The sequence below is a fragment of the Myotis daubentonii genome, chromosome 1 (assembly GCF_963259705.1).
Source record: "Myotis daubentonii chromosome 1, mMyoDau2.1, whole genome shotgun sequence".
Lineage (NCBI taxonomy): Eukaryota > Metazoa > Chordata > Mammalia > Chiroptera > Vespertilionidae > Myotis > Myotis daubentonii.
The window spans coordinates 233,150,669-233,174,262 of NC_081840.1; the positions used below are offsets into that span (position 1 = coordinate 233,150,669).

The following is a 23,594-nucleotide window of genomic DNA, read 5'->3' on the forward strand; positions in this document are numbered from 1 at the left end:
TAAAAATATTCAAAGTGCAAAATCTAGACTCCTTGGACTGGAGAATGATGGTAAAGTAATGTCTGAGGACGAGCTGCAGATCAGCCCGTGAGCAGTTCACCAAGTGCCTTGCACCCCGATCCAGGGAAGGAAGAGGCCGCCCTCACCATCTCCCCGAGGACCATGCTCGTCTCCGCCAGGGGCCACACCTTCCTGGCGGCAGGTATGGAGACCAGGTGGAGGCGCTGCGGTCGCTGTAGCTCACCCTGTGCCTTTCACACAGTTAAAATGTTTACAAATTGAATAATTCAAAGGTGCTTCTAAAACTCATTCTTTTTATATGTTTATCTTTTTATTTCAGAGAGGAAGGGGGCGGGAGAGAGAAATAGAAACACCAATGATGAGAATCATGGATCGGCTGCCTCCTGCACGCCCCGCACTGGGGATGGAGCCCACAGCCGGGCATGTGCCCTTACCGGGAATCCAACCATGACCTCCTGGTTCCTAGGTCGATGCTCAACCACTGAGCCCCGCCAGCTGGGCTAAAACTCATTCTCTAAAATAAACCCTAAGGCGAATGTTAATATGAAGCAAGGGTTTCTCAGGCACAGTAAATACGTCTGCTTCCGGGGCCCTCACGGCACCATGTCGGGATCTCAAATAGCCCTCCAGGTCCCCACCCCGTCTGCCCCCTCCTCTCTGTGCTTATCATCCTGGCCATGGGGGCGGCTCCACTGTCCTTCACCCCGGAACCCGCGTCCCCAAGCGCATCTTGCTCCCTCCTCGCTCCCCCCGCCCCATCCCCGTCCCCCCTCACCCACCCTCACCCCCACCCCCGTGCCTGTGCTCAGGTCCCGGTCTGTGAGGTGCACGCTGACCGCCTCTCACAGCAGCCTCTCCCTCCTCACCCACCGCTGCCCTTTCATCTCACCCAGCGCACCCCCATCCCCTCCCAGAGCTACATGAGGAAAGAGACGGGTCTGTGTTGCTCGCCAGCGCCCAGCCTGGCACATAGTAGGCCCTTTCTGACATTCTCATGTTCAGAATGAGCGGTGGATGAACGCAGCCCGCCTGCGGAGGCATTGCCGGCCTCACGGACGCAGAGGGCCTCTTGGACTCGCAGACACAGGGCGGCCAGGGGGAAGGGGCGGTCCCTTGGTGTCGAGGTGGGGGTGAGGCTGGGCCGGGGGCAGCAGCAAGGAGGGACACTGCTGGTGGATTCCGGCTAACGCAGACTTTTTCTCAGACTTTGCGCAGATTGAGTTGCGCATTCTTGCACACTTATCTGGGGACCCAGAGCTTCTGAAGCTATTCCAGGAACCTGAGAGCGACGATGTCTTTTCCACCCTGACTTCACAGTGGTAAGATACCGAGCTCCCAATAGTATCAGATCTGCAGGAATGCCTGCGTTTTAAAAGCCTGGAGTTATTCTGAGGCTATTTTCATAAGAAAGAAATTACCTTTTTCTCTAGTGGTTAATCTTGAAGAGTAGATGACTAGGATGCCAAGAGTTTGCTAATTATGAAAACTGATAACTGTTTGCTGCTAAAAGAGAAGGCGATTGCTAAAGAATGTAATCAAAATGTTGGAAAAATTAAAAACACGAGTCACGGGTTCCCTCTAGATGAGTGGCAGTGCGCAGGCTGCGTTACTGCTGCCCCACCCCCACCTAGGGGGCCAGCACGCTGTCTGCCTGTGGCAGTCCCTGCCCCCCCCTGACTCACACATGGCAGAGGCAGATGGCCTCGGGTGTTGTTGGGCAGCTCAGCAGTGGCACCCACGGCCTGTGCTTTCTGGGTCGATATCCTTGGGATGCTGGCTCTTCCTGGGTGTGGAATGCGGAGGTGCAGGCTCCTCCCACATCCGCCCTGGGGCAGGAGGGTAAGAGCCCTTCCCCAGCGCCCGCCCACTGCACTTCACTTCCAGAACGGGCTGTCAGCTGACATAGCTGCAAGAGAGGCTGGGAGGGGAATGCTCCAGAACAGAGTCTCAGCGTCATTTCTCACCACGGCCAGGCGCATCACTGCCTGGACAAAGTCAGGTTCTGCCCCAGGAAGCAGAGGGCCACGTGGGCTCGGTCCCCCCTAGCAGCTGCAGGCACCCCTCTCCCTCGGCCTTTCCCCGCACCCCGCTCCCTCTGTGGAGCTCCGCACCCCTCCCCAGCTTCTCATCCCCCCTCACCTGCAGGATGCTCGAGGCATAGCTCCAGGAGGCTGTCCTCTGTGCTCTCAGCCTGCACTTCCTCCCACACTCCCCTCTCACCATCACTGTCTCTTATGGAGGCTGGGAGCCCTCTGAGGCGGGACATGCCCCTCTGTCCAGTGCAGGTGCTGCCACTCTGCCCGTCACTGCCTCCACCCTCTCCACCACTGGGCTGGCCCGGCCCACGCCCACTCAGGCCTTCCCCCCTGAGGGCTTGGGAAGCTCTGCCGGAACGTCTGTGTGGCTCAGCCCTCGCCAATTCAGTGGTTTTCAGTGCACACGCAAGGTGTTGCAGCACCACTGTCTAATTCTAGAACATTCCACCCCAAAGACAGCCCAGATCCACTAGCCATCACTCCTCATCCCAGTCAGAGCGCACTGGGCTGTGCCCCTGAGAGCAGAGCCCAGGAGGGTGAGGGCAGCACCTGGAGGGACACATCTTGCCGCCTGTGTCACCAGGAAGGGCTGGGCAGCTGGAGCCTGGGACACCCTCGGGCCTGCTGGTGCCCCGTGGGCCTCATCCAGGGGAGGCTGGTGGACACCAGAGCCGCCTGGGGGTCCGGTCCCCAGGACCTGGGCACCGCAGGGGTTAGGCAAACCGAGAGGCACCACGCAGGGACCCATGCGAGAGATGTCGGCGTGGGGTCCAAGCACCTCCCGCTCCACTGATGGGGCCAGAGGGGAGAGCGAGGCTCGCACCGCGGGAGAGGCGGTGACCAGGCCGAGTGTGAGGTGGAGGTGCGAGGGCGGAAGAGCTATGCCAGCGCCTGGAGCTGGCGCGTGGGAGGCCTGGGAACGGGGTGCAGCACCCCCCCCCCCCAGCTACAGGCTGGCAGCTTCCGTTCTCAGCAGCGCTGCCCCCAGCTGTCCCATGAAGTTCCAGCTCAGGTCTGCTGGGAGCTCAGCACCAGAGCCCCGTTCCTGCAGGGGGATGCGCTGCCAGGCTCCACAGTTTGAGGGGCGTTGGGAGTTGGGGACACCCACAGAGGAGGGCTCAGACCTTGGGGTGCCTCTGGGTCTCTGCTCACCATTCAGAGTGAGGCGAGATGGCTGGCCTGTGCCCTCCCTTCAGAATAACCCAGCTGCTGGGCTCAGCGCCCGGGGGACCCCGGAGCACCCAAACAGAGAGGCCCCTTTTCCAGGACCACCAGCTGCAGGAGAGAATCCTCTCCTTCGTTTCATCCTCATCCTCATCGCCCGTGGGCCGGGACTTCGCTGAGCCTGGGCGAGTCTGGGAACCCCACGGCTCGCTCCTGCCTCGGGCTCCGCCTGACATCCCCTCCCAGCCGCCCGCTCCCCGGGCTGCCGCCTGGGCGCCTGTGTGAGCTCTCAGAGGCGGGTCAGCCCTGCGCAGCCCTGCCCCCCCCTCTCTCTCAGGACCCAGCTGGCCCGCCTGCTGGAGGCCCTCCCGCCCTCCTCTCTGGATTTCTTCCTTTTCACTCCTCTGCTTCATTGTAGGGGACCTGGGGAGGGAGCGGAGAGCAGTTAGGACCGCCGCGTCTTTATGGAGGGCTGTCCACTGCCGAGTGGAGATGGGCTGGCTGTGAGGCGGGAAGGCAGAGGGGTCCCTGCGGCCCAGGGGGAGGGTACCCGGCTCCTCCCAGGGTCTGAGTGCACGTGTGCGGAGGGGAGGCGTGTCAGGGAGGGCAGCAGCTACGAGGGAGTCAGTGGGACATCCAGTGGGAGCCGGGCAGTTACATTCACAGGACGAGCGCAGAGGGGGTCTGGGCAGACCTGCGGATGACAACGAATGGGGACTGTCGCCCTCGTTACTGCCCTCGCATTGACATAGCCACACGTGTGTGTGCGTGCCCCGCTCATGCACCTGTCTGATTCACTGTCCCCCAGCAGCCCCGGCCTGACGCTCACCGGCCCGACAGGGGGTGAGCATGGGGAGGGGCAGGTGCCATGGGGGCAGGTGGGGGAGGAGGGCAGCGAGGGTCCCCCTCTGGCTGGAACTGAGTGGCCCAGAGGCTGAGGAGTGGACAGCCTGACTCGTGACCCGAGGCCGTAATCTACCATCAGGCCGCTTCCTCCCGGGGCCCCAGAGGCAACGGCCAGGCTCCCATGGCCACGGGCAGCAGCCCCACGGCCCAGCAGCATCCTTGCGGCTGCATCAGATCGCCCTCCAGAGGGTCTGCGGGGATCGGAGGACAGAGCGCCTGGCTCCTGCCTTCCTGGGAGACAGAGCCGCCGGGTCTCGCACGCACCAGGGATCCGATGGCGTGGCCGCTGCAGAAGAGGCTGGCGGCCCCAGGGGAGTTAGAGTCCCCACACGACCCAGCCAGTCCCTCCTCGTTCCTGTCCACAGACACCTGCCCGCAGCCCTGGCCGGGGCGTCGTGCCACACACTGCAAGGTTGAGGGTTCAAATCCCCGTCAGGGCACATACTTCGGTTGCAGGCTTGATCCCAGTCAGGGTGTGTATGGGAGACATCGATGTCTCTCTCTCTCTCTCTCTCTCTCTCTCTCTCTCTCTCTCTCTCTCTCTTTCTCTCTTCCCCTCCCTCTCAAGTCAACAAGCACACCGTTGGGTGAGGATTTTAAAAACCTGACGTGCTCACAGCAGCCTCCCTCACAGCAGTGGGGGGCGGGACAACCTGCGTGTCCGTCAGCACAGCAGGTGAGCGCGTGTGGCCGTCATGCAGAGTGGCTGCTGACACAGGCTTGTCATGTACGTGCATTTGCTCTGAGCGAGGGTGTGTTTTGTTTATTCTCGAAACGCAGCCATTAACAGTGCCAAGTTTAAGGTGAGGTAGACAACCGGGCAAAACAGTCGAGCAGCAGGAAAAGGACAAAGAAGGAAGAACTGCGACGGGGCTTGGAAATCAGGCGGTAAAATCACCGAGCTCAGGGCCGCCATGAAAATGGGAGGCAGGCAGCCCTGGGGCCTCCCCCCCGCCCCCTCAGGGGAACACGAGAAAGTCCTCACAGCTGTCGGGACCAGCTCTGCCTGGGAAACCGGTGAGCTGAGCCCAGAAAGGCACTGAGCCATAGGACAGCGTGCGGTGCTGCCGGCCGCCCTCCCTCCGGCCCAGCGCCCACACGGCCATCCTGGGGCCAGAAGCGCCAGCCGCTTCCTGGCAGGGAAGCGTGTTCGTGGGTTCTGGGCGGCCTGGGGCCTGCGTGGCCGCCTGGCTCAGAACTCACTCACTGAGACCCCTGGCCGCTGCGGGAGCGGTGTGCAGAGTCCCTGGGAGATGAGAGCACCACAGGGCCCGCAGGAAGCGAGGGCTGGCAGCTCCCAGCTCCTCCCGCTGGGCTCCTCCTGTAAGAGGAACTGCCTGGCGTCCCTACCTGGGTGTGCAGAGGCCGCTCAAGTCCTCGTGTCCAGCCCACAGAGCTGGGGTGCTGAGCTGACCCTCACGCTGTCTGAGGGTTTAGCCCCTCCGTCGGGGGGACAGGCAGCAGCTGCTGGAGGCCTGCAGGGGGACGGGTGCAGCCCTGCCCACTCCCTGGGGATGCCGTTGGTGTATGTGGTTGGTGCTCCCATGCGCCCGGGTCGGGCTGAGAGGAGCTGCAGGGGAAGAGCCCCCCCCCCCCCGCATGAAGGCGGCTGCAGGTGAAGAGCCTCCAGAGGAAGAACCGCGTGGGGGGGGGCCGGGGGGGGCTCTCGTGGCCCCAAGGGTGCCAGTGCCTGACAGCGGGCCCTCTTCCCACGCAGGAAGGACATCCCCGCAGAGCGTGTGACTCACACAGACAGGGAGCAGACCAAGAGGGTGGTGTACGCCGTGGTGTACGGAGCAGGTAGGCGTGCTCGCTCGTGGCTGCGTTCACACATGGCCCTGCCCTCGAGGAATCCTCTTCAGCCCACGGCTGAGTTAGTGAGTCCCTCTGGTCCTCACACACTCCAGCCACAGCTCCCTCGGTGCTACGCCAGCCTTTCAGGCGGAACAGGCCCGGAAGTGGGGGCACCCAGCCACCCAGCGGGAGGGGTCTCAGGGCCCACAGCTGTGCTGGGGCCATTTCTGTGCCTTGAGTTGCTCAAGGAGCCCCCTTCCCCCTCCTCCCCCTCCCCAGAGCCCAGGGCCCAGCTCCCCTCCCTCTCCCTCCCAGCCTGTCCTTTTGACTCTCTGACCATGGCTGTCTGGGCTTCTTAAATTCCTTTCTCCCTCTCGGTCACAGAATCAGGGGAGCCTGATGCCCCTCGGGAGAGACTGTGGCCAGCCGGCCCCTCTCCAGGGCAGACCCACGTGGCTGTGGCCAGCCGGCCCCTCTCTAGGGCAGACCCACGTGGCTGTGGCCAGCCGGCCCCTCTCCAGGGCAGACCCACGTGGCTGTGTCCAGCCGGCCCCTCTCCAGGGCAGACCCACGTGGCTGTGTCCAGCCGGCCCCTCTCCAGGGCAGACCCACGTGGCTGCTGGCCAGGCCTATGCGGGCCTCCTCCCTGGGTCAGTTCTGTGTGCACAGCGGGCTCCGCAGACCCGGGGAGAGCGCCCCTCCGGCCGCGGGAACCTTCGCTCACAGAAGGAAAGGCAGCAAAACCGAACAGGCGGCCAGTGCGAGAATATCGACTCCACGTGGGCCACCAAAGTGCCTCGCCTGGGCCTCGGGTGACTTGCTGTGACGGGGCGGGAACCCCCTCACAGAGGCTGGCTCCCCACGGGGCTCTGCCGTCTGCTGGAACCCCTCGCCCCAGTGTCCACAGAGCTCCGTCACTTCTCAGATCCCCGCCCTGGAGCAGCGTGCCTGACCACTGGTCTCACCGCGTCTGTGGGTCAGGAGTCCGGGCACAGCTTGGCTGGGTGTCCCAGGGCCCTGGTCTCAGTGGAGGCTGCACGGGGGGAGCACTTGGCGGCCTCCCTTTCTTGCCGGCTCTCAGCTCTGAGGGGCAGCCTCAGCACCGGCCTGGGCCTCCCAGCCTTGGCAGAGTCTGCACCGTGGGGGCTCCTCCTTGGAGACAGCGAAGGAGGAAGAGTTGCCAGCGAGACGGCGCGATGGGTGGCTGAGACTCTGGTAGAAACCTGACCAGCGTGAAGAACCGGAAGGCAGGTTGGAGCAACCAGGGAATCTGGAAAGTGAAGGGGAAACCTCAGAAGAAAGCCAGAGGAACACCAAATTCTGAGTGAGCTCCGCCCAATCTCTAGCTGACCCTAAGCAGTCAGACCAAACAACCCAGCCACGCGAAAGGAACGAGCTGAGATTTTAGCTGCAGCCCAATGCAGGGGGGACCGTTTAAAGCTTAACTTTAGCCAAATTAACTGCCCCCCCTTAAAAAACAGTACCCCTGAGAAAAACAGAATTCAGAGTGTCTACAACATATCATTCACGATATCCAGGATACAATCCAAAATTACTAAACACGAAAAAGCAATAACTTGATCCGTATTCAAGAGGAAAGGCAATCGTGGAATCCGATCCTGAGATGACCCAGATGTTGGAATTAGCAGACAAGGATTTTAAAGCCACTATTATAACTGTGCTCAAGGATGTAAAGGAAAAGATGCTCATAATGAATGAAAATTAGGAAATCTCAGAAAATCAAAATAACCAAATGGAAATTCTAAAACTGAAAACTGCAATCTCAGAAACAAGACGTTCACTGAGTGGGCTTAACAGCAGATAAGACTGAGGGAGGTCTTGGCTGAGGCAGACCCCAGGCCCCACCTGGCCAGACCCGCCTGCACGTCTACAGCCACCATCCCATTCCTGTCGGAAAGCCAGGGGAGGTTCCTACAGAGCCGCAGCCGAGCGCGGTGGCTGGAACGTCATAGGAACAGTTATAGGTGGCTTATTCCAATGTAATGTACCCGTGAGCCCTAAAGGGACTTGGAGTTTTTTTCATTTCCAGCCAGATGAAGAGTCAGGCGGGCCTGGGCAGAGAGGAAGGACGGAGGGCTCCGAATCGCTCTCTTCGGGGACCAGCTTTGTGAAGCACAGGGCACCCCAGCCTTTCCCACTCTTCCTGGCCGACATCTGCCCCGTCACCCTCACTCGATAGACACTCTCTTCTTCCAGCGCCTCTGCACGCACCAGCCGCCAGGGCCAGTCCGTCCCAGGCCCGTGAGGGCTTCCCTGGTCTTCAGGTCTCGCCTCCAGGCTGTGGCTCCTGGACCCTGTTGTCTGAGGCCCTTGGGGTACCCCCTAGAGCAGTGATGGCGAACCTATGACACGCGTGTCAGACAGAGGTGACACGCGAACTCATTTTTTTGGTTGATTTTTCTTTGTTAAATGGCATTTAAATATATAAAATAAATATCAAAAACTTAAGTCTTTGTTTTAAAATGGTTGCAAAGATCAAAAAATGTCTATACGTGACACGGCACCAGAGTTAAGTTAGGGTTTTTCAAAACGCTGACACGCCGAGCTCCAAAGGTTCGCCATCCCTGCCCTAGTGTGACCCCAGCGTCGGCCCCGTGCAGAGGCAGCAGGCCCACGCCTGGCTCCAGTCATGCTCCCAGGAGTCAGGTCTTCAGCCGCTGGTTGCTCTGGGCTCCCTCACAATGACGTAGCCCCTTGGAGCCGGCCCTGGCCCATCACCCTGTTGTCCAGCGGGCTCCCATACCTGTCCTCACGGCTCCTCGTCTCTAGGCAAAGTCTCCCTCTCTGGGAGGGCCTGGCCGGGCTCGCAGTGGTTAGAGCGCTGCTCCCATTCGCCACGGTTGCTGGTCTGGTCTCCGTCCACTAATGGGGAGACCAGTAAGTGGGACAGCAAGTGGACGTCTCTCTCTAGTCGACCATCAATACAAAGAGGAGAGAATGGCTCCACGCTGACACCAAGCAGGGCCATCTGCTGGGAGCGTCCCCTGCCTCCGCTCATGGGTCCCCCCAACAGCCCTCAGGGGTGGGGACTAGTGAAGAAATGGGGCCATTGCAGACCAGGGGCTTCCCCGGCCCCACAGAACCTCCCACAGTGAGGAGCTGCTCTGACCCGCGTCCCTGTGGCCACAGCACCTGCCCCCAGCAAGCTGTGCTCAAAGTCAGGGTGTCACCCTGGCACTCGGGGTGCTGTCCCACCACAGCCCTTGCTGAGAGAAGCTTCACCAGAAACCCGCATCCCGTGGAACCAAATGCTGAGCTGGACCAAAGCATGTGTCTCACCATAAAACGCCAGGGAGGGAGCTCCTGGGCCCATGTCCTCCTAGCTTGGCCATGGAGCTCCCTCCTCCCCCTCTTCCCCTCCCTCCTTCTCCTCCCCCTCCTCCTCCTCCTCCCCCTCTTCCCCTCCCCCTTCTCCCTCCTCCCCCTCCCCCTCTTCTCCCTCCCCCTCCCCCTCTCTCCTCCTCCTCCCTCCTCTTCCTCCTGCCCTCCTCCTCCTCCCTCTCCTCCCCCTTTTCCCCCTCCCCCTCCCTCCTCCGCCTCTTCTACCTCTTCCTCCCCCACCCTTCTCCCCCTCCCCTCCATCCTCCTCCTCCCTTCTCCTCCCCCTCCTCCCCCTCCTCCGCCCCGGTAGGACTGCTGTGCTGGATGGGCCCAGAGCGGGGCCTGCACCTGCCTCATCCACGGTTTCCCCTGCAGCACCTGGAGGCACTCAGTCAGGGCTGCTGAGTAAACGCGTGTTCATCTGGTCCAGTCGGGGGGCCAGCCCTCGCACTCAGCTGGAAGCCAAAGCCAGCACCATCCTGACCAATCAGAAGAGACCAGTGGTGCCCGGCCAGCATGGCTCGGTGGTCAAGCATCAGCCAATGAACCAGGAAGTTAGGGCTCGATTCCCGGTCGGGGCACAGGCCCGGGGTGCGGGCTCGATCCCCAGTGGGGGGCGTGCAGGAGGCGGCCGGTCCATGATTCTCTCTCATCATGGATGTTTCTCTCTCCCTCCCTCTCCCTTCCTCTCTGACATCAATAAAAATATATTTAAAAAAAAAAAAAAGAGAGAGAGAGCCCTAGCCAGCTTTGGCTCAGTGAGTAAAGCGTCGGCCTGCGGACTGAAGGGTCTCAGGTTCGATTCCGGCCAAGGGCACAGGCCTGGGCCGCGGGCTCGATCCCCAGTGGGGGGCGTGCAGGAGGCAGCCGGTCCATGATTCTCTCTCATCACTGATGTTTCTATCTCCTTCTCCCTTTCTCTCTGAAATCAATAAAGAAATATATATTTAAATAAATAAATAAAAATAAAAGAGAGACCAGTGGTGCCAACTGGACCTCAACTCACGCGTCTCCCGAGAGCCCTCTCGTTGGCTCATTTGTGCGCGTGACGGGCTCTGCCTCGCGGCTCATGCTTTTGGTCCCTGTATGAATCGCTGCCGCTGATCCTGGTGTTTCTGCTCGGACAGGGAAGGAGCGGCTTGCCGCCTGCCTTGGAGTTCCTGTTCCAGAAGCCTCCCGGTTTTTGGAAAGTTTCTTGCAGAAGTATCGGAAAATCAAGGACTTCGCCCAAGCAACCATTGCCCGGTGTCACCAGACAGGTGAGCCAGCCACAGCCAGAGCCATGGGCAGGCCCCTCCCCCTCCCTCACCTGGCCTGCAGCAGCTGGGGGTCCCTTGGCCCTGCTCCCAAGTGGGCGGCTAGACAGACAGGATGGTGGGGACTGGGTGAGTGCCCAGCCCTGCTCTATAAATGGGACCAAAAGGCTCCGCCCGACAGGGGTCCAGGGCCAGGCTCTGCTGAGGCACAAAATGAACCCCTTCAGTTAGACGCGGTGATGGGTAAGGAGTACCATCCTGCAGTGAAGATGGAGAGCGCGCTGTCTTAGGAAAAATGTGTGTGCGGTCATAAACTTCCACCATCATCGGTCCCAGACGTCAGAGGTCAGATAGCGCACGCTCAGGGCCACGGGGGCAAGAGTGGTCTCATATCTGCCTGTCGGCGTGGCCACGTGTCCGCCGCTCATTTGGAAGTTTGCTGCACCCTCAACGCAGTAGGGTTAGCACAGAAGCAAATGGCAGTGGAAGGGTCTCCCTGGGACACAGGCACGGCCCAGCTGGCACGTCACGCAGAGGGGAAGAAATACTTTGAAGGAGTATTTTTAAGAAAAACTGTGAACACAAATGGTTTGTATCCAACACAAGACATTTGGGGAAGAGCAGCCGAGTGAATTAGAGAAAGAAGGAAGGAAATGTGAGAGCAGAAATTCCTGGACAACCAAGGAGGCGGAGGGGGTGCGGAGGAGGCAGCTCAGCTGCACCTGAGTGAGGCTGGCATTGGCCCGCCTTCCTGCGGCTCCGCGGCTTCCCTCAGCACCGGGCTCTCCTGCCCCGCCCCCAGGGGCTGCTGGTGGCAGGTCTCTCTGAGCCTGTGCCCAGCCCTCGTGCCAGGGCAGCCCCAGCTCAGACTCCTCCCAGCCTGACTGCCTGTCCAGACACTGGCCCGTGAGGGAGCCTTCGTGTGCGTCCAGCAGGGCTGGCTGGGCATCCCTGGGCCTGGGGGGTGTGTCCCAGGGCTGGCCGGGGCTCCGTGGGCCTGGGGGGTGCGTCCCAGGGCTGGCCGGGGCTCCCTGGGCCTGGGGGGTGCGTCCCAGAGAAGCCTGCAGCCACTGGTCCTCATGGAGACCATAGCCCTGACCATCCTGGGCCCAGGAGCCCCACTTGGGAAGAACAGTGCACTGTTAGTTCTGAAATGGGGATGGAACCCGGTGTGGGGAGAGCTATGGGGCCAGGACCCTGAAGACAGAAATGCGACAGGGGCTACTGGGGGTGGGGGGTGGGACCAGGCGCGACATCAGGGGCGGGCCCTGACTTCACTTAGGGCGCTCACTGCAGCTCTGCAGAGCGAGGAGTGTCGCTGTCGCCTCTCACAGCTGCAGGTGCTGGCTAGAGCGGGAGCCGGAGCCCGCCCTCCCTGGGACATAACTTTCAGCAGGTCCAAATGGGAAGTATATGTGCCCTTTGACCCAGAAATCACACTTCCGGCAGACATTGTAAGGAAATAAAACGATCATTAAATTCCTCCACCCACGCTTGTCATGTGCCTGCCCTGTGAGCTGTGCTGGTGGAGGGACACCCGCTCCTGGATCTCGAGAGGCGATGGGACCTGGCCTGACACGGGACCAGCCAGGGCATGGGAGCGGCTGCACCAGTTTTGGAATCAGCTGAGGGAGGGCGTGCAAACGTGTCTCTGGGCAGGCAGCGAGCGACGGCCACCCTGCTGCACTTGTCCCCACCACAAACCTGCTGGGCGAGCGACAGACCCGGCGGCCTCAGGGTCAACCTCCCAGAGTCGCTCTGGCTCAGGGGTCCCTGGAGGGTCCTGCTGGGAGAGTTCCGCCGGGCCCCTGGCCCGAATCTGAGGAGCTGTGCCCACCAGGGCACCACACTGCCTGTCTGCTTCTGCCCTCACCCTGCCTTCCTTCCTGTGACCAGGCTATGTGGCGTCCATCATGGGCAGGAGGAGGCCGCTGCCAAGGATCCACGCGCGGAACCAGCAGCTCCGGGCACAGGCAGAGCGGCAGGCGGTGAACTTCGTGGTGCAAGGTATCCGGAGCCCCCAACTTGCCTGCTGGGTCCATGTGCTGCCCGGGTTTTTAGCAGCTGTAGGGCCAGTGATACCCACCAGATCACCCACCCACAGCCCCGCACCCTCAGCCCCAGCCCCCAGAGCAGGAGGCAGGCCGGGTGACGCCACATTGTTTGCCTCCGGTTATGCAAACGCCTTAGTCACCTTCAGCCACAGCGTGTGAATAGCTTTCCTCTCGGCAGGAGGTGAGTGAGAGACGTGATCAGGGGCTGCACACCACGTGCCATGAGCTGTCGCCACCTAGGACTCCAGACTCACAGATGGAGGGCGGAAGCCCCAGGCCCAGAGAAGCCTGGAGGATGGATGGGTGGATTCCAGCCCCTCCCCCTGCCTGCTCCCCTTCTCCCCCAGGGGCTGTTCCACAGGAGAGGGGGCAGCAGCTGCTGGGACGGCAGCTAGGATCTGCCTGGGCTCAGTGTAGGGTCTTCCCCAGTCCTGTCTCCCAGCCCGACCCCGGACAGAACCGAGGATGGTGACGCCTCCCCATCCTCAGGTGGCACTGATTCCGAGGCAGGTTCTCATGTATGCAGGAGTGGTCCCGACCCATTTCTCTGTGCACTAGGTGTGTGCATTAGGTGTGTGTACTAGGGGTGCGCACTAGGTGTGTACGTGGGGTGTGCACTAGGTGTGCACATGGGGCGTGCACTAGGTGTGTGCACTAGGTGTGTACGTGGGGTGTGCACTAGGTGTGTGCACTAGGTGTGTGCACTAGGTATGTACATGGGGTGTGCACTAGGTGTGTACACTAGGTGTGTGTGTGCAAGGGGTGTTCACTATGTGTATGCATTAGGTGTGTGCACTAGGTGTGTGCATTAAGTGTGTGCATTAGGTGTGTGCACTAGGTCTGTGCACTAGGTGTGTACGTGGGGTGTGCACTAGGTGTGTACACTAGGTGTGTGCACTACATGTGTGCACTAGGTATGTACATGGGGTGTGCACTAGGTGTGTACACTAGGTGTGTGTGTGCAAGGGTGCCGGGAGCCGGTCCATCCTTGCTGTTTCAAGGGACCTGGCATATATGGCATACTGTTCTTAATATGTTTGCTCCCCTTAGCGCTGTGTGTTTTAAACAAGGTCACCTCTCCGAGAAAGGTTGAATCCCCAGGTAGGGATTTTCCCCTGAAGTTAGGGAGGGAATAAAACCCCTCAACTAAGTGCCAGGTGGGTAATTAATCACTTTAACTACGAACAATCATGCTTAAGCTACATAATCTTTACTCCCTGGAATGGAGATAAGAAACGCCCTAACCTTTGGAATAGAGATTGATGGGATTGAATCAACTGGTATAAATACAGATGTAACAAGACAGAGAGAGACAGAACTTAGAACACAGGGCTTGGAAGACAGGACCAAGAGAGACAGAGCCTAGGCACAGAACCTACACAGAACGTTCTCTAGAGACAGAAGAACTTCGCTGGCGAGAGCATGCCGGAGGATCCTGGAGAGGGACTGGCCTGGGAGCCTGGAGGCAGAGCCTGGCGAGAGAGCATGGCAGGGGATCCTGCATTAGGTGCGTGCACTAGGTGCGTGCATTAGGTATGTGCACTAGGTGCGTGCACTAGGTGTGTGCACTAGGTGTGTACGTGGGGTGTGCACTAGGTGTGTGCACTAGGTGTGTACACTAGGTGTGTGTACTAGGTGTGTGCACTACATGTGTGCACTAGGTATGTACATGGGGTGTGCACTAGGTGTGTACACTAGGTGTGTGTGTGCAAGGGGTGTTCACTACGTGTGTGCACTAGGTGTGTGCATTAGGTATGTGCACTAGGTGCGTGCACTAGGTGTGTGCATTAGGTATGTGCACTAGGTGCGTGCATTAGGTGTGTGCACTAGGTGTATGCACTAGGTGTGTGCATTAGGTGTGTGCATTAGGTGTGTGCACTAGGTGTGTGCATTAGGTATGTGCACTAGGTGCGTGCATTAGGTGTGTGCATTAGGTGTGTGCACTAGGTGTGTGCATTAGGTGTGTGCACTAGATGTGTGCAGGGGGTGTTCACTACGTGTGTGCACTAGGTGTGTGCATTAGGTATGTGCACTAGGTGCGTGCACTAGGTGTGTGCATTAGGTATGTGCACTAGGTGCGTGCATTAGGTGTGTTCACTAGGTGTATGCACTAGGTGTGTGCATTAGGTATGTGCATTAGGTGTGTGCACTAGGTGTGTGCATTAGGTATGTGCACTAGGTGCGTGCATTAGGTGTGTGCATTAGGTGTGTGCACTAGGTGTGTGCATTAGGTATGTGCACTAGGTGCGTGCATTAGGTGTGTGCACTAGGTGTATGCACTAGGTGTATGCACTAGGTGTGTGCACTAGGTGTGTGCATTAGGTATGTGCACTAGGGGCGTGCACTATGTGTGTGCATTAGGTGTGTGCACTAGATGCGTGCAGGGGGTGTTCACTACGTGTGTGCACTAGGTGTGTGCATTAGGTGTGTGCACTAGGTGCGTGCACTAGGTGTGTGCATTAGGTATGTGCACTAGGTGTGTGCTTTAGGTGTGTGCACTAGGTGTATGCACTAGGTGTGTGCACTAGATGTGTGCAGGGGGTGTTCACTACGTGTGTGCACTAGGTGTGTGCATTAGGTGTGTGCACTAGGTGTGTGGACTAGGTGTGTGCAGGGGTGTTCACTAGACACCCACTGTGCATCTGGCACTGAGAGGCCTGTCCGCTGTGCTAGCAGGACCTGGTCAGGCCAGACGCAGTGTTGGCTGAGTGAATGCCCACCTGACCACGTGGCTCATCCCCACCCACACCCAGCTGCTCTCTGCCCTGCAGAGCTGAGGTCACCAGCATGAAGCCGCATGAGTGATGGGCATGGGAAGGGTTGAGCCACACCGCGCAGTCACTGTGAGATCACTGTGAGCTGGTGTGACGGGTGGGATTCTAGTCCGTGCCCACGTGCGTGCCCACGTGCAGCAGGACCTGTGCACATGCAGGACGTCATGCCTGTGACTAGGTCGTGCTACATGGAAAGGGGGTTTGCGGACATGAGGAAGGCCCCTCTTCAGTTGAGTTCATGGGAAGGGGATCGCCCCGTGGGCCTGACCTACTCAGGTGGGCCCTTGACAGCAGGACTCAGGGTCAGAGCTGGAGACTGATGGCTGCGGTGCGCGCCCGCTGGCCATAAGAGCAAACTGCTGGGTGCCCCCACCGTGAGCGCCCCACGGCCTCCGGGGCCAGTGCCCTTGGCCCACAACCAGCATGGACCCGGGGACTCGGTCACCGGCTGCATGGACAGGCATTTCCCCAGCACCGAGGTCCCGGGGGAGTGGGTCTCCCCTCACCCAGCAACCAGATGGGGGCCCGGCTGAGTCTCGCACTGGCGTCAGCCTAACGGGCGCCCGTGGGGCTCCTGACACGAGGAGCCAGGAGGTGGTGGGCCCCGTGCTGGGCGGCCGCTGGGGCCTGGGCCCGGGCCTCACGTTGTTGGTGCAACAGGACCTCTGTGCCTGCAGGCTCGGCCGCAGACCTCTGCAAGATGGCCATGATCCACGTCTTCGCAGCAGTGGCCGCGTCCCCCACCCTGACGGCCAGGTCAGTGAGCGAGCGGCGGCCCGCCCCACCCGGCTAGCGCATGGCCCTGCAGTGCCCAGGGCGGGGGCGGGGGCACTGCTCTCAGGCTGGCCGGCAAGTGCACAACCAGCTCCCGTCCACCCCTGCGTCTGAGTCATCCCCCAAGCCAAGGGCCTCCCCTGAGTGTCCTGTCAGCACCCCTGGGAGGGCCCTTCCCCCCCCCCCAGCACCCTAGGGCCTGGCACAGCAGCACGGAGGCCACAGGCCCTTCACCTTGGGGCACCCTGAGGTCCGGAGGTTCACCTGGTGCAGAAATGTGTCTCCCCAGGCCCTGTGCCCCCTTCTCAGAGCCTCTGAGCTCCTTCAGGCACAGCAGCTGCCCCCGGAGGTGGGTGGACCCAGAGCTCTCAGGACACAGGCTGCAGACTGGCCGCTCCAACCCCCTTCAGTGAGGGTGCTGGTGCCCAGCTCCTGCTGCTGCCCTGCCCCAGGGCCAGCGTTCCACACACCTCACAGGAGGGCCACCGGGGCTACCGGGGCCACAGCTTTGTCTGATCGGGCTCCACCACAGTCCTTCCCCCAGTTGCCCCTCCAGAGTGTGCCTGTGACTGGTTACAGGAGCCCTCGCCCAGCCTCTGCTGGCCCAGGACCACCCTCCCAGCTCCCAGCCCCCGGCCCTGGTGCCCGGCACCTCATCTGAAGTCCCCAGACAAGTGGGCATGTCGGGCCCAGGAGGTCTGGCTCCCTCCTCCGCCGTCCCCAGGGTCACTTTCCAGAGTGGCCTGTCCCTGCCGAAGGGCCCTTCGCAGCTGGTCAGCGTGGCCACCGCCAAGGAGGGAGAGTGGGTGGGCAGCAGCGGGTTAGTCACCGTCTCCAGGCACGGCTGCTCCTCTGAACCCCCTCCGCTCAGAAGCACCCGTGTCTTCCAGACGCCGTGTCCACCTGGGCCCGAGCCTTTCCTTCGCAAGGTCAGCAACTGGGTAGAGTCTGCGCCAGGCCCAGGCCCCGGCCGGGCGGGGCCCGAGACCCAGTCACCCTGCCGTCTCCGCCCTGCGGTCGGGCTGGTCCCTGGTTCTGCAGGGACTGGGGGCGCAGAGGCCCCCTCTCTGAGCCGCGCCTTGCAGCTGCACCCAGGTCTCCTGAGGGTTTCAGCTTGGCTCCTCGTCCATGTGTGTCCATGCGTCTGACTCACTGTCCACGCATCCAGCTCTCCGCGTGTCGGGCTCACTGTCCACGCATCCAGCTCTCCGCGCGTCCGGCTCACTGTCCTCTGTGGGGTCGGTGGGAGGGGAGGGCAGCCTGGGCGAGCTCACCCCCGGCAGGCGCTTCTATGGGGGAGGTGCGGTCTGGAAGCCTGGCCTGTTTCGGGTTTTGTGGGGCTGGTAAAGGGGCTGGTGTGTGAGGATTTGGGGTCCTTGGGTGACAGAGCTGAGGTGAGCAGACACAGTCTTACCGGAAGCTGACAGCCAGCTGGGCATCTTCCTGCGCGTAGGGGAAGCTGTCACAGCAAACGCGTCGTGTGGTTGAGAAAACCGCAGACGGCGTGGGATTGGCGGCACTTCATTCTCTGTGTTTTCTGAATGTGGCCTGTTCTTCCCAGAGCAGAGGAGGGTCCAGGCTGGGTCTAGAGCAGCCGTGGGCAAACTACGGCCCGCGGGCCGGATCCGGCCCGTTCGGCTGTTCTATCTGGCCCGCGGAGCCGAAAGAGCGGAGGGTTCTCTTGCTCTCCCCTCCGCTCCTTCACCAGCAGCCGTGTTAACGTGTATTAGTTCACACAAACACTCCATCCATGCTTTTGTTCCGGCCCTCCGGTCCAGTTTAAGAACCCATTGTGGCCCTCGAGTCAAAAAGTTTGCCCACCCCTGGGCTAGAGGGACTGTGGCTCCGTGTGAGCTGAGTCTGCCCGAAGCCGCAGGCGCCAAGTGTGTGTCCTGTCGCCCCGGGTGCCCCATGGGCTGCAGCCGCAGGACAGCCCCCCTCGCTGCCACGGGCTGGAGCAGGAAGGCGGGGCGCATCCACCCATCTCTGGCTCAGTGGTCAGGTTGGCGACCTGTGGACAGGCCTGTGGGAACGCTCGACCACGTTCACGCAGCTGGACCTGCCCTGGGCCTCTGGGAAGGAACCAGGCTCCCGCCTGCATCCCGGCCAGTAGCGGCCTCAGTGCCCTGAGTGCGAGAACAGCAGGGCGTGAGGGACCGGAAGATGCTCAACTGCCCGCCCCAGGGCAGCCCCTCCCCTCCCGCGCCTCTGGCCCGCAGCCGAGGGCGCCTGTGGCCTCACTCGCTCAGCCTCCAAAGGGGCCTGGGGTGAGGGGAGCCTTGGGGGCGGGGAGGCGCGGGGGCAGGACCCGGCCTTCGCAGGGGAAAGGGCGAAGGGCGGAGAGTCCGCAGCAGCTCCGGCCACTCGGGTGGAGAGGGGCTACGCAGGGGGCCTCGGAGCAGGTGCAGAGCCTGAGGGTGACGCACAGAGGGGCTCGGGGCCGCGGGGCAGGTGCCAGGCAGCAGAGAGCCGCGGACAAGCATGGGCAAGGCCGCTCCGCGGTGCTTCCTGTGTCCCAGCTCCCGGCTAGAAGCATGGGAACGTCCCGTCGGTGTGAGAGTGTGTGGAGGGGACTCCCGTCCCATCACTCCTAGGTTGTCGGGGCGCAGCGTCCCCTGAGGTGAGCTCCACAGTCTCAGACAAGGGCCTGTCCCCAGGCTCCTGCCCATGGCAGGCAGTGCCGTGGGCTCGGAGCTCCTTAGAAGGCGAGACCCACGCTGCCCGCCTGGCTGACTGCAGGCAGGGCCCATGCCGAGCCAGAGGCTGCACTAAACCCGTCAGGGCCCGGCTCCCCCAGGGGCTCAGGGGCTCTTCGGCAGCTGCCTGGACTGCCCGCCCGCTGTGCCCCTCCTCCCGGGAGGCCATCCTGTGACAACGGGGTGACCCAGGCAGCAGGGCCCGCGGGTCCTCCCACTCCCCACTTGGGCCACCTCCTCTCCGACACCCTGTGCCACAATGTGCCCCGTACACACGCCCCATTGATGCCCCCTCGCTGGGCAGCCAGCGGTGCCCAACCATGTGGGGTCCTGACTGACCGTGTGGGGTCCCCTCACAGGCTGACACCCCCGGGCTCTGTGTTTCAGGCTGGTTGCCCAGATCCACGATGAGCTGCTGTTTGAGGTGGAAGATGCGCAGGTGCCCGAGTTTGCAGGTGAGCCCAGAGGAGACAGGAAGGAAGGCACGTCCGGGTCAGCCCGGGTCTGCCTGGGGGTGTGCTCAGGTCCCCCTCCCCTGCCTCAGGCTGCGTGTCACCTGCACCCTGGCCGTAGCCCCACGGACACCAGTGCTCCCCGTGGGCTGAGCTCCCCGTGGGCCGTGCCCAGCCACGGGCCCTGGAAAGATGGGGCATTGGCCTCCCAGGCTGGGGGAGCGGGGCTGGGGTGCTAAAGGGGCTCACTGCCAGGCACCCACAGGGGTCCTGGGGAGACCCAGGTTCCTCCCTCGCCGGCTGCGGTAGCGGCGGGGCCCCTGCTCCAGCCTCGCTGTAGACAGAGGACAGGCCCGTTGCCGGTCCCGGGCATGTCTGTCCAGATCTGTGTGGCACGTCGGACTTGAGGGCGTGGGATGGGTGCTCACTGTTAGAGAGGCAGCTCGCTCTGGGACCCCGGAACCAAGCTGGCTGCTCCCCTCTAGGGCCCAGGATGCCCCACGGTGACCCAGGCCCCCCATGGGGCCACCACCGGCGCCCAGAGCTGCCCTGCAGGCTTCATCTGGGCCTGCACCCCCATGGGGCTCCTGCCCCCGCTCCTCCTCCTTCCTCTGGCCCCAGAGCCTCGAACGGAGCTGCAGGCCTGGCCTGATCCTGCCCGACCCTGCCCAGCACCTGAGTGCTCAGGAGGCCCAGCTGGGGAACCTGCGGGTGTGGCCCGAGGGGCAGGAGCGCCATCCCCCCTTCTCTCTCCCCTAGCTCTGGTCCAGGGAGCCATGGAGGCCTTGCAGCACGTGAGGGCGCTGGAACTGCAGCTGCAGGTGAGGGGCAGCGGGAACCGGGGGCCACACCCCAGCTGCCAGGGACCCCGCGGGGAGGGCACAGTGCCCGGGGCAGGAGCGCCCGGACAGGCCAGGCCCGGCCCTGCCGCAGGCCCCAGCCTGGCTGCTCCCACCTGCCCCCTGAGGAGCCATTACCCTGGCGACAAGGTGTGGCCCTCTGCCTGGGAGAGCCACAGGGTGTCCTTGGGGCATTGGGACTGGGTCAGGCACCCAGGGGCCCCCACCTGCCTCAGGTGCACCGGGCCTGCTGAGCCTGGTCCCAGCCCCACCCCTGCTGGTCACCCCTCAGAGGGGCTCCCCCAAGTCAGAGGGAAAAATGGAGGGATAAGGAGGGGGTGGGAGTCCCTGAAGCCTGTGTGGTCACCCTGGTGGGCAGAGCCACGCCTGTCCCCGTCCCTCACAGGGGGCTCCAGCCACCAGGTCCCCAGCAGCCTCCGCTCTTCCTCCTCGGGTTGTGGCCACACTGTGTGCCCGGAGGGCCCCTGCACGGCCCATCCGCCCCCAGGCAGTGCTAGATAGTCAGGGAGCACTGCCTGGGCCAGCCAGGGTCAGGGTCCGGGGTGTCCACGCTTGCTCCTGCAGCACGTGGGGACATGGGGCGCTTTCCTTCCATGGAGGCCAGGAGCCCCCAGTAGTCCTGCAGGTGGCAGGGCTGCGGCTGTGGGGGGCCCTCTCCCACCCGAACAAGGGGGGCTCTTGAGCCATGGTCCAGGGATCAAGGTCCCGGGAGGGCTCTCCTGGACCCCTGGCACCTCTCAGGGCCCCGAGGTGGCCAGCACAGGGCGGCACCTGGCCTGGCCCCGCCCCTGCAGGCATGCTCCCTGGCACAGGCCCTGGCAGCTCAGGTGGCAGACTTGGCCAACGTGGAGGTGCTATGCCCAGGGTGTGAGTGTGCGTGAGCCGGCCTGCCTGTCCCTGGGAGTGTGCATTATCCTGCGTCCCGTAGCCGTGTGGCTGTGGGTGTGTTGGGGCGTGTCTGCCTTGCACTGTGGCCATCCCCGGGTTGGGGACTGGGAGGTGATGGCAAGCTGGTCAGACCTGCACTCACCCCTGGCTGCCACCCACAGGTGCCCCTGAAGGTGAGCCTGAGCACTGGCCGCTCCTGGGGACACCTGGTGCCACTGCAGGAGGCCCTGCCTCGGCCACGCCCCCGTCCTGCCACGTCTCCACGCAACCGCCTGGCCAGACCGCACCTGCCGTCTTCCCCTGCATTTCATCCGTAGCCCTGGCGACAGCGGGGGCAGAATCGGCTCCCCAGCCCCTGGGTGGCCTCCCCGAGGCCAGGGCTGGTGTCTGTGCTGGCTGGTGGCTGGAGCAGGACATGGCCCGGCCAAGTGCACCCTCTGGGTCCGCGCCCGAGTAAACGCCGTCCACAAAGCTGTCCTCGTCCATTGTCGTGGCTTCTTCCCGTGGGTGGGAAGTGCCCGGGCCGGGGCTGAGCGCCCCACCTGAGCCGCCGGCCGGCCGGTCCCCACAGGCCACCGGCCAATGACCAGCCCTGGGAGCAGCTGGCTCCCTGCCTGGGCCGTTCTTCTCCGGTGCCAAGGGAAGGGCCCAGCTGTGCACCCCAAAGCCTCGCAGCAGACGGTGACAGGCACCAGCATGCCCTGCACCGTGGGGAAACCGAGGCACCGGGTTACATCACTGTAATGCACACATGGCTGCTTCTGTGGCGGCCCCTGAGAGTGTGTTCCAGGTCCTCCCACCAGCTTCCGGGTCTGGATCTGGGCTCCGACTGGGCCTGTGGCACCTATCAGGGCGGGGGAGCATGCTGATGCGCCCACTGGGCCCAGGAGCTCCTGCCCCCGGGGCCTGGCTGCTCCTGCTGACACGCGGCTGGGTTCTGTGCTGCCTTCACGGAGCCCTCGGCATGCACCGTCCTTGGGAGCCCTGGTCACCAGGTCCCAGGCCCAGCCCCCATTCTCTCGTTCCCGGCTGAGCCTGGCCCCGCCAGCAGCCCGCAGCCCACAGCCTGCGCCTGGACGTCTTTACTGCGCTGTCACCTCAGAGCACACCCTCTGGGGGCTTCACAGGGGCCATCTGGCCCAAACAAGTGAACAGCCTGGGAACTGACCCCGCAGCCTGGCCTGTGCGCCCGACGGCCCCAGGCTGAGGGCAGACGCCTCTGGAGGGAGATGGGGAGCTGTCTGGGGCAGGGCTGGCCGGGTCCCCATCAAAGCCAGGGCCCACCCTGAACCTCTCCTCGCTCTCGTCACCACCTGGACCCCCAGCCCCTCCTGTCGGCCCCACTGCCACCCCCAGGCCTACAGGGAGTGCCCCGCGGAGGGTGCCAGACAGGGACAGGGCATCTCAGCCCACAGGCTTCCCCGAGTCTCCAGGAAACCAGCCCTTCCCGCCTGCGTCAGGCTGGGGCCGCCTCAAGAAAGCACGGAGGCCGATTCCGTCAGCTCTGGTTTTATTGAAAAACAGCAGCATCGGGGCACGCAGGTCGAAGGGCCACCCCCACACCCTCCTGCTGCTCACCCTGCAGCCTGTCCCTCTGGAGCTCAGCTCACCGCTCCCCTGGGCCCTCCTGGGGGTGGTTTGGCACATCCTGGGGTCTCAGGAGTCACCCAGTCGTGGGCTCACAACAGTAAGCCAGGCACCTGACAGGCTCCGGGCCCACCGTGCCAGACGCGGCGTCCATGCCAGCCGTGGCCAACAGCCAGGCAAGGTGACTCCACGTCACCAAGTCTGACCGCAGCCATCCTCCCCACACGCCCAGACCAAGGCAGAGCCTCGTCTGGGTCATGCCACCTCCATGCCCAGCCGCCCGGCACCCCCGCTGGGAAGGAGCGCCCCATTCGCAGTTCCCGGCCCCACAGGCCCAGCACAGCACCTCCCGGCCTCCCTGCCCAGGCTCCCTCCGTCACCACACGTGCCCGAGAGCACGGGGGTACACACCCACTCGTGTGCACGTGCCGGCACCCCTCTCACAAAGGGCTAACTATTGCGTTTAAAAACCACCCGGCAGCTCTGGCCACACCCACGCGCGTGTCCTGGGCGTCCAGAGCCCACCTCCCAGGCCTGCCCTGCCCAGCCCAGACCTGACCCCAAAGCCCCCTGGGAAGGCCCCAGCAGGGAACACAGCACGGGGCCAGAACTGACGCAGAAGTCGCTTCAAACCGACACAGCGATGCCGCCCACCTGGCGGGACACGGACAGGAAGGGGCTCCAGCCCCCCCAGGCGGCCGCCCCACAGGCACGCAGATCGCCAACGTGCCCGCGGCCAGAGCCAGCCCCGTGGCCCCCACCCTCCCTCCAAGGGGCTTCTCGGAGGAAAGACCGCAGAGCCGGAGGGGCCAGCAAGGACCCCTGGCCTCAGGCCGCCTGTGGCAGGGCCTCCAGCCCACACCTTCCCGCAGGGCAGGCCTCAGCCTCCAGGCAGCATCCCTGCCCTCCGCCCTCTCCTCCCGGCTGCACTGGGAGGCCAAGCCAGACACGTGGGGGTGAAACGGGAGGGCACATGGCGCCTCAGCACCT

General features: G+C 62.9%; 1 protein-coding gene across 1 annotated transcript in view; it reads left to right on the forward strand.

The window, feature by feature from the left end:
• Positions 1–21,483, forward strand: part of POLN (DNA polymerase nu) — a 94,720-nt gene extending 73,237 nt beyond the window's left edge. Inside the window, exons 16-24 of the mRNA XM_059677374.1 lie at positions 125–202; positions 1,226–1,340; positions 5,845–5,927; positions 10,391–10,522; positions 12,416–12,526; positions 16,025–16,103; positions 19,205–19,272; positions 20,029–20,090; positions 21,179–21,483. Coding sequence (XP_059533357.1) covers positions 125–202; positions 1,226–1,340; positions 5,845–5,927; positions 10,391–10,522; positions 12,416–12,526; positions 16,025–16,103; positions 19,205–19,272; positions 20,029–20,090; positions 21,179–21,334 — 884 coding nt within the window. The 3' untranslated portion in view covers positions 21,335–21,483. The remainder of the gene's footprint in view (positions 1–124; positions 203–1,225; positions 1,341–5,844; positions 5,928–10,390; positions 10,523–12,415; positions 12,527–16,024; positions 16,104–19,204; positions 19,273–20,028; positions 20,091–21,178) is intronic.
• Positions 21,484–23,594: the final 2,111 nt, after the last annotated feature.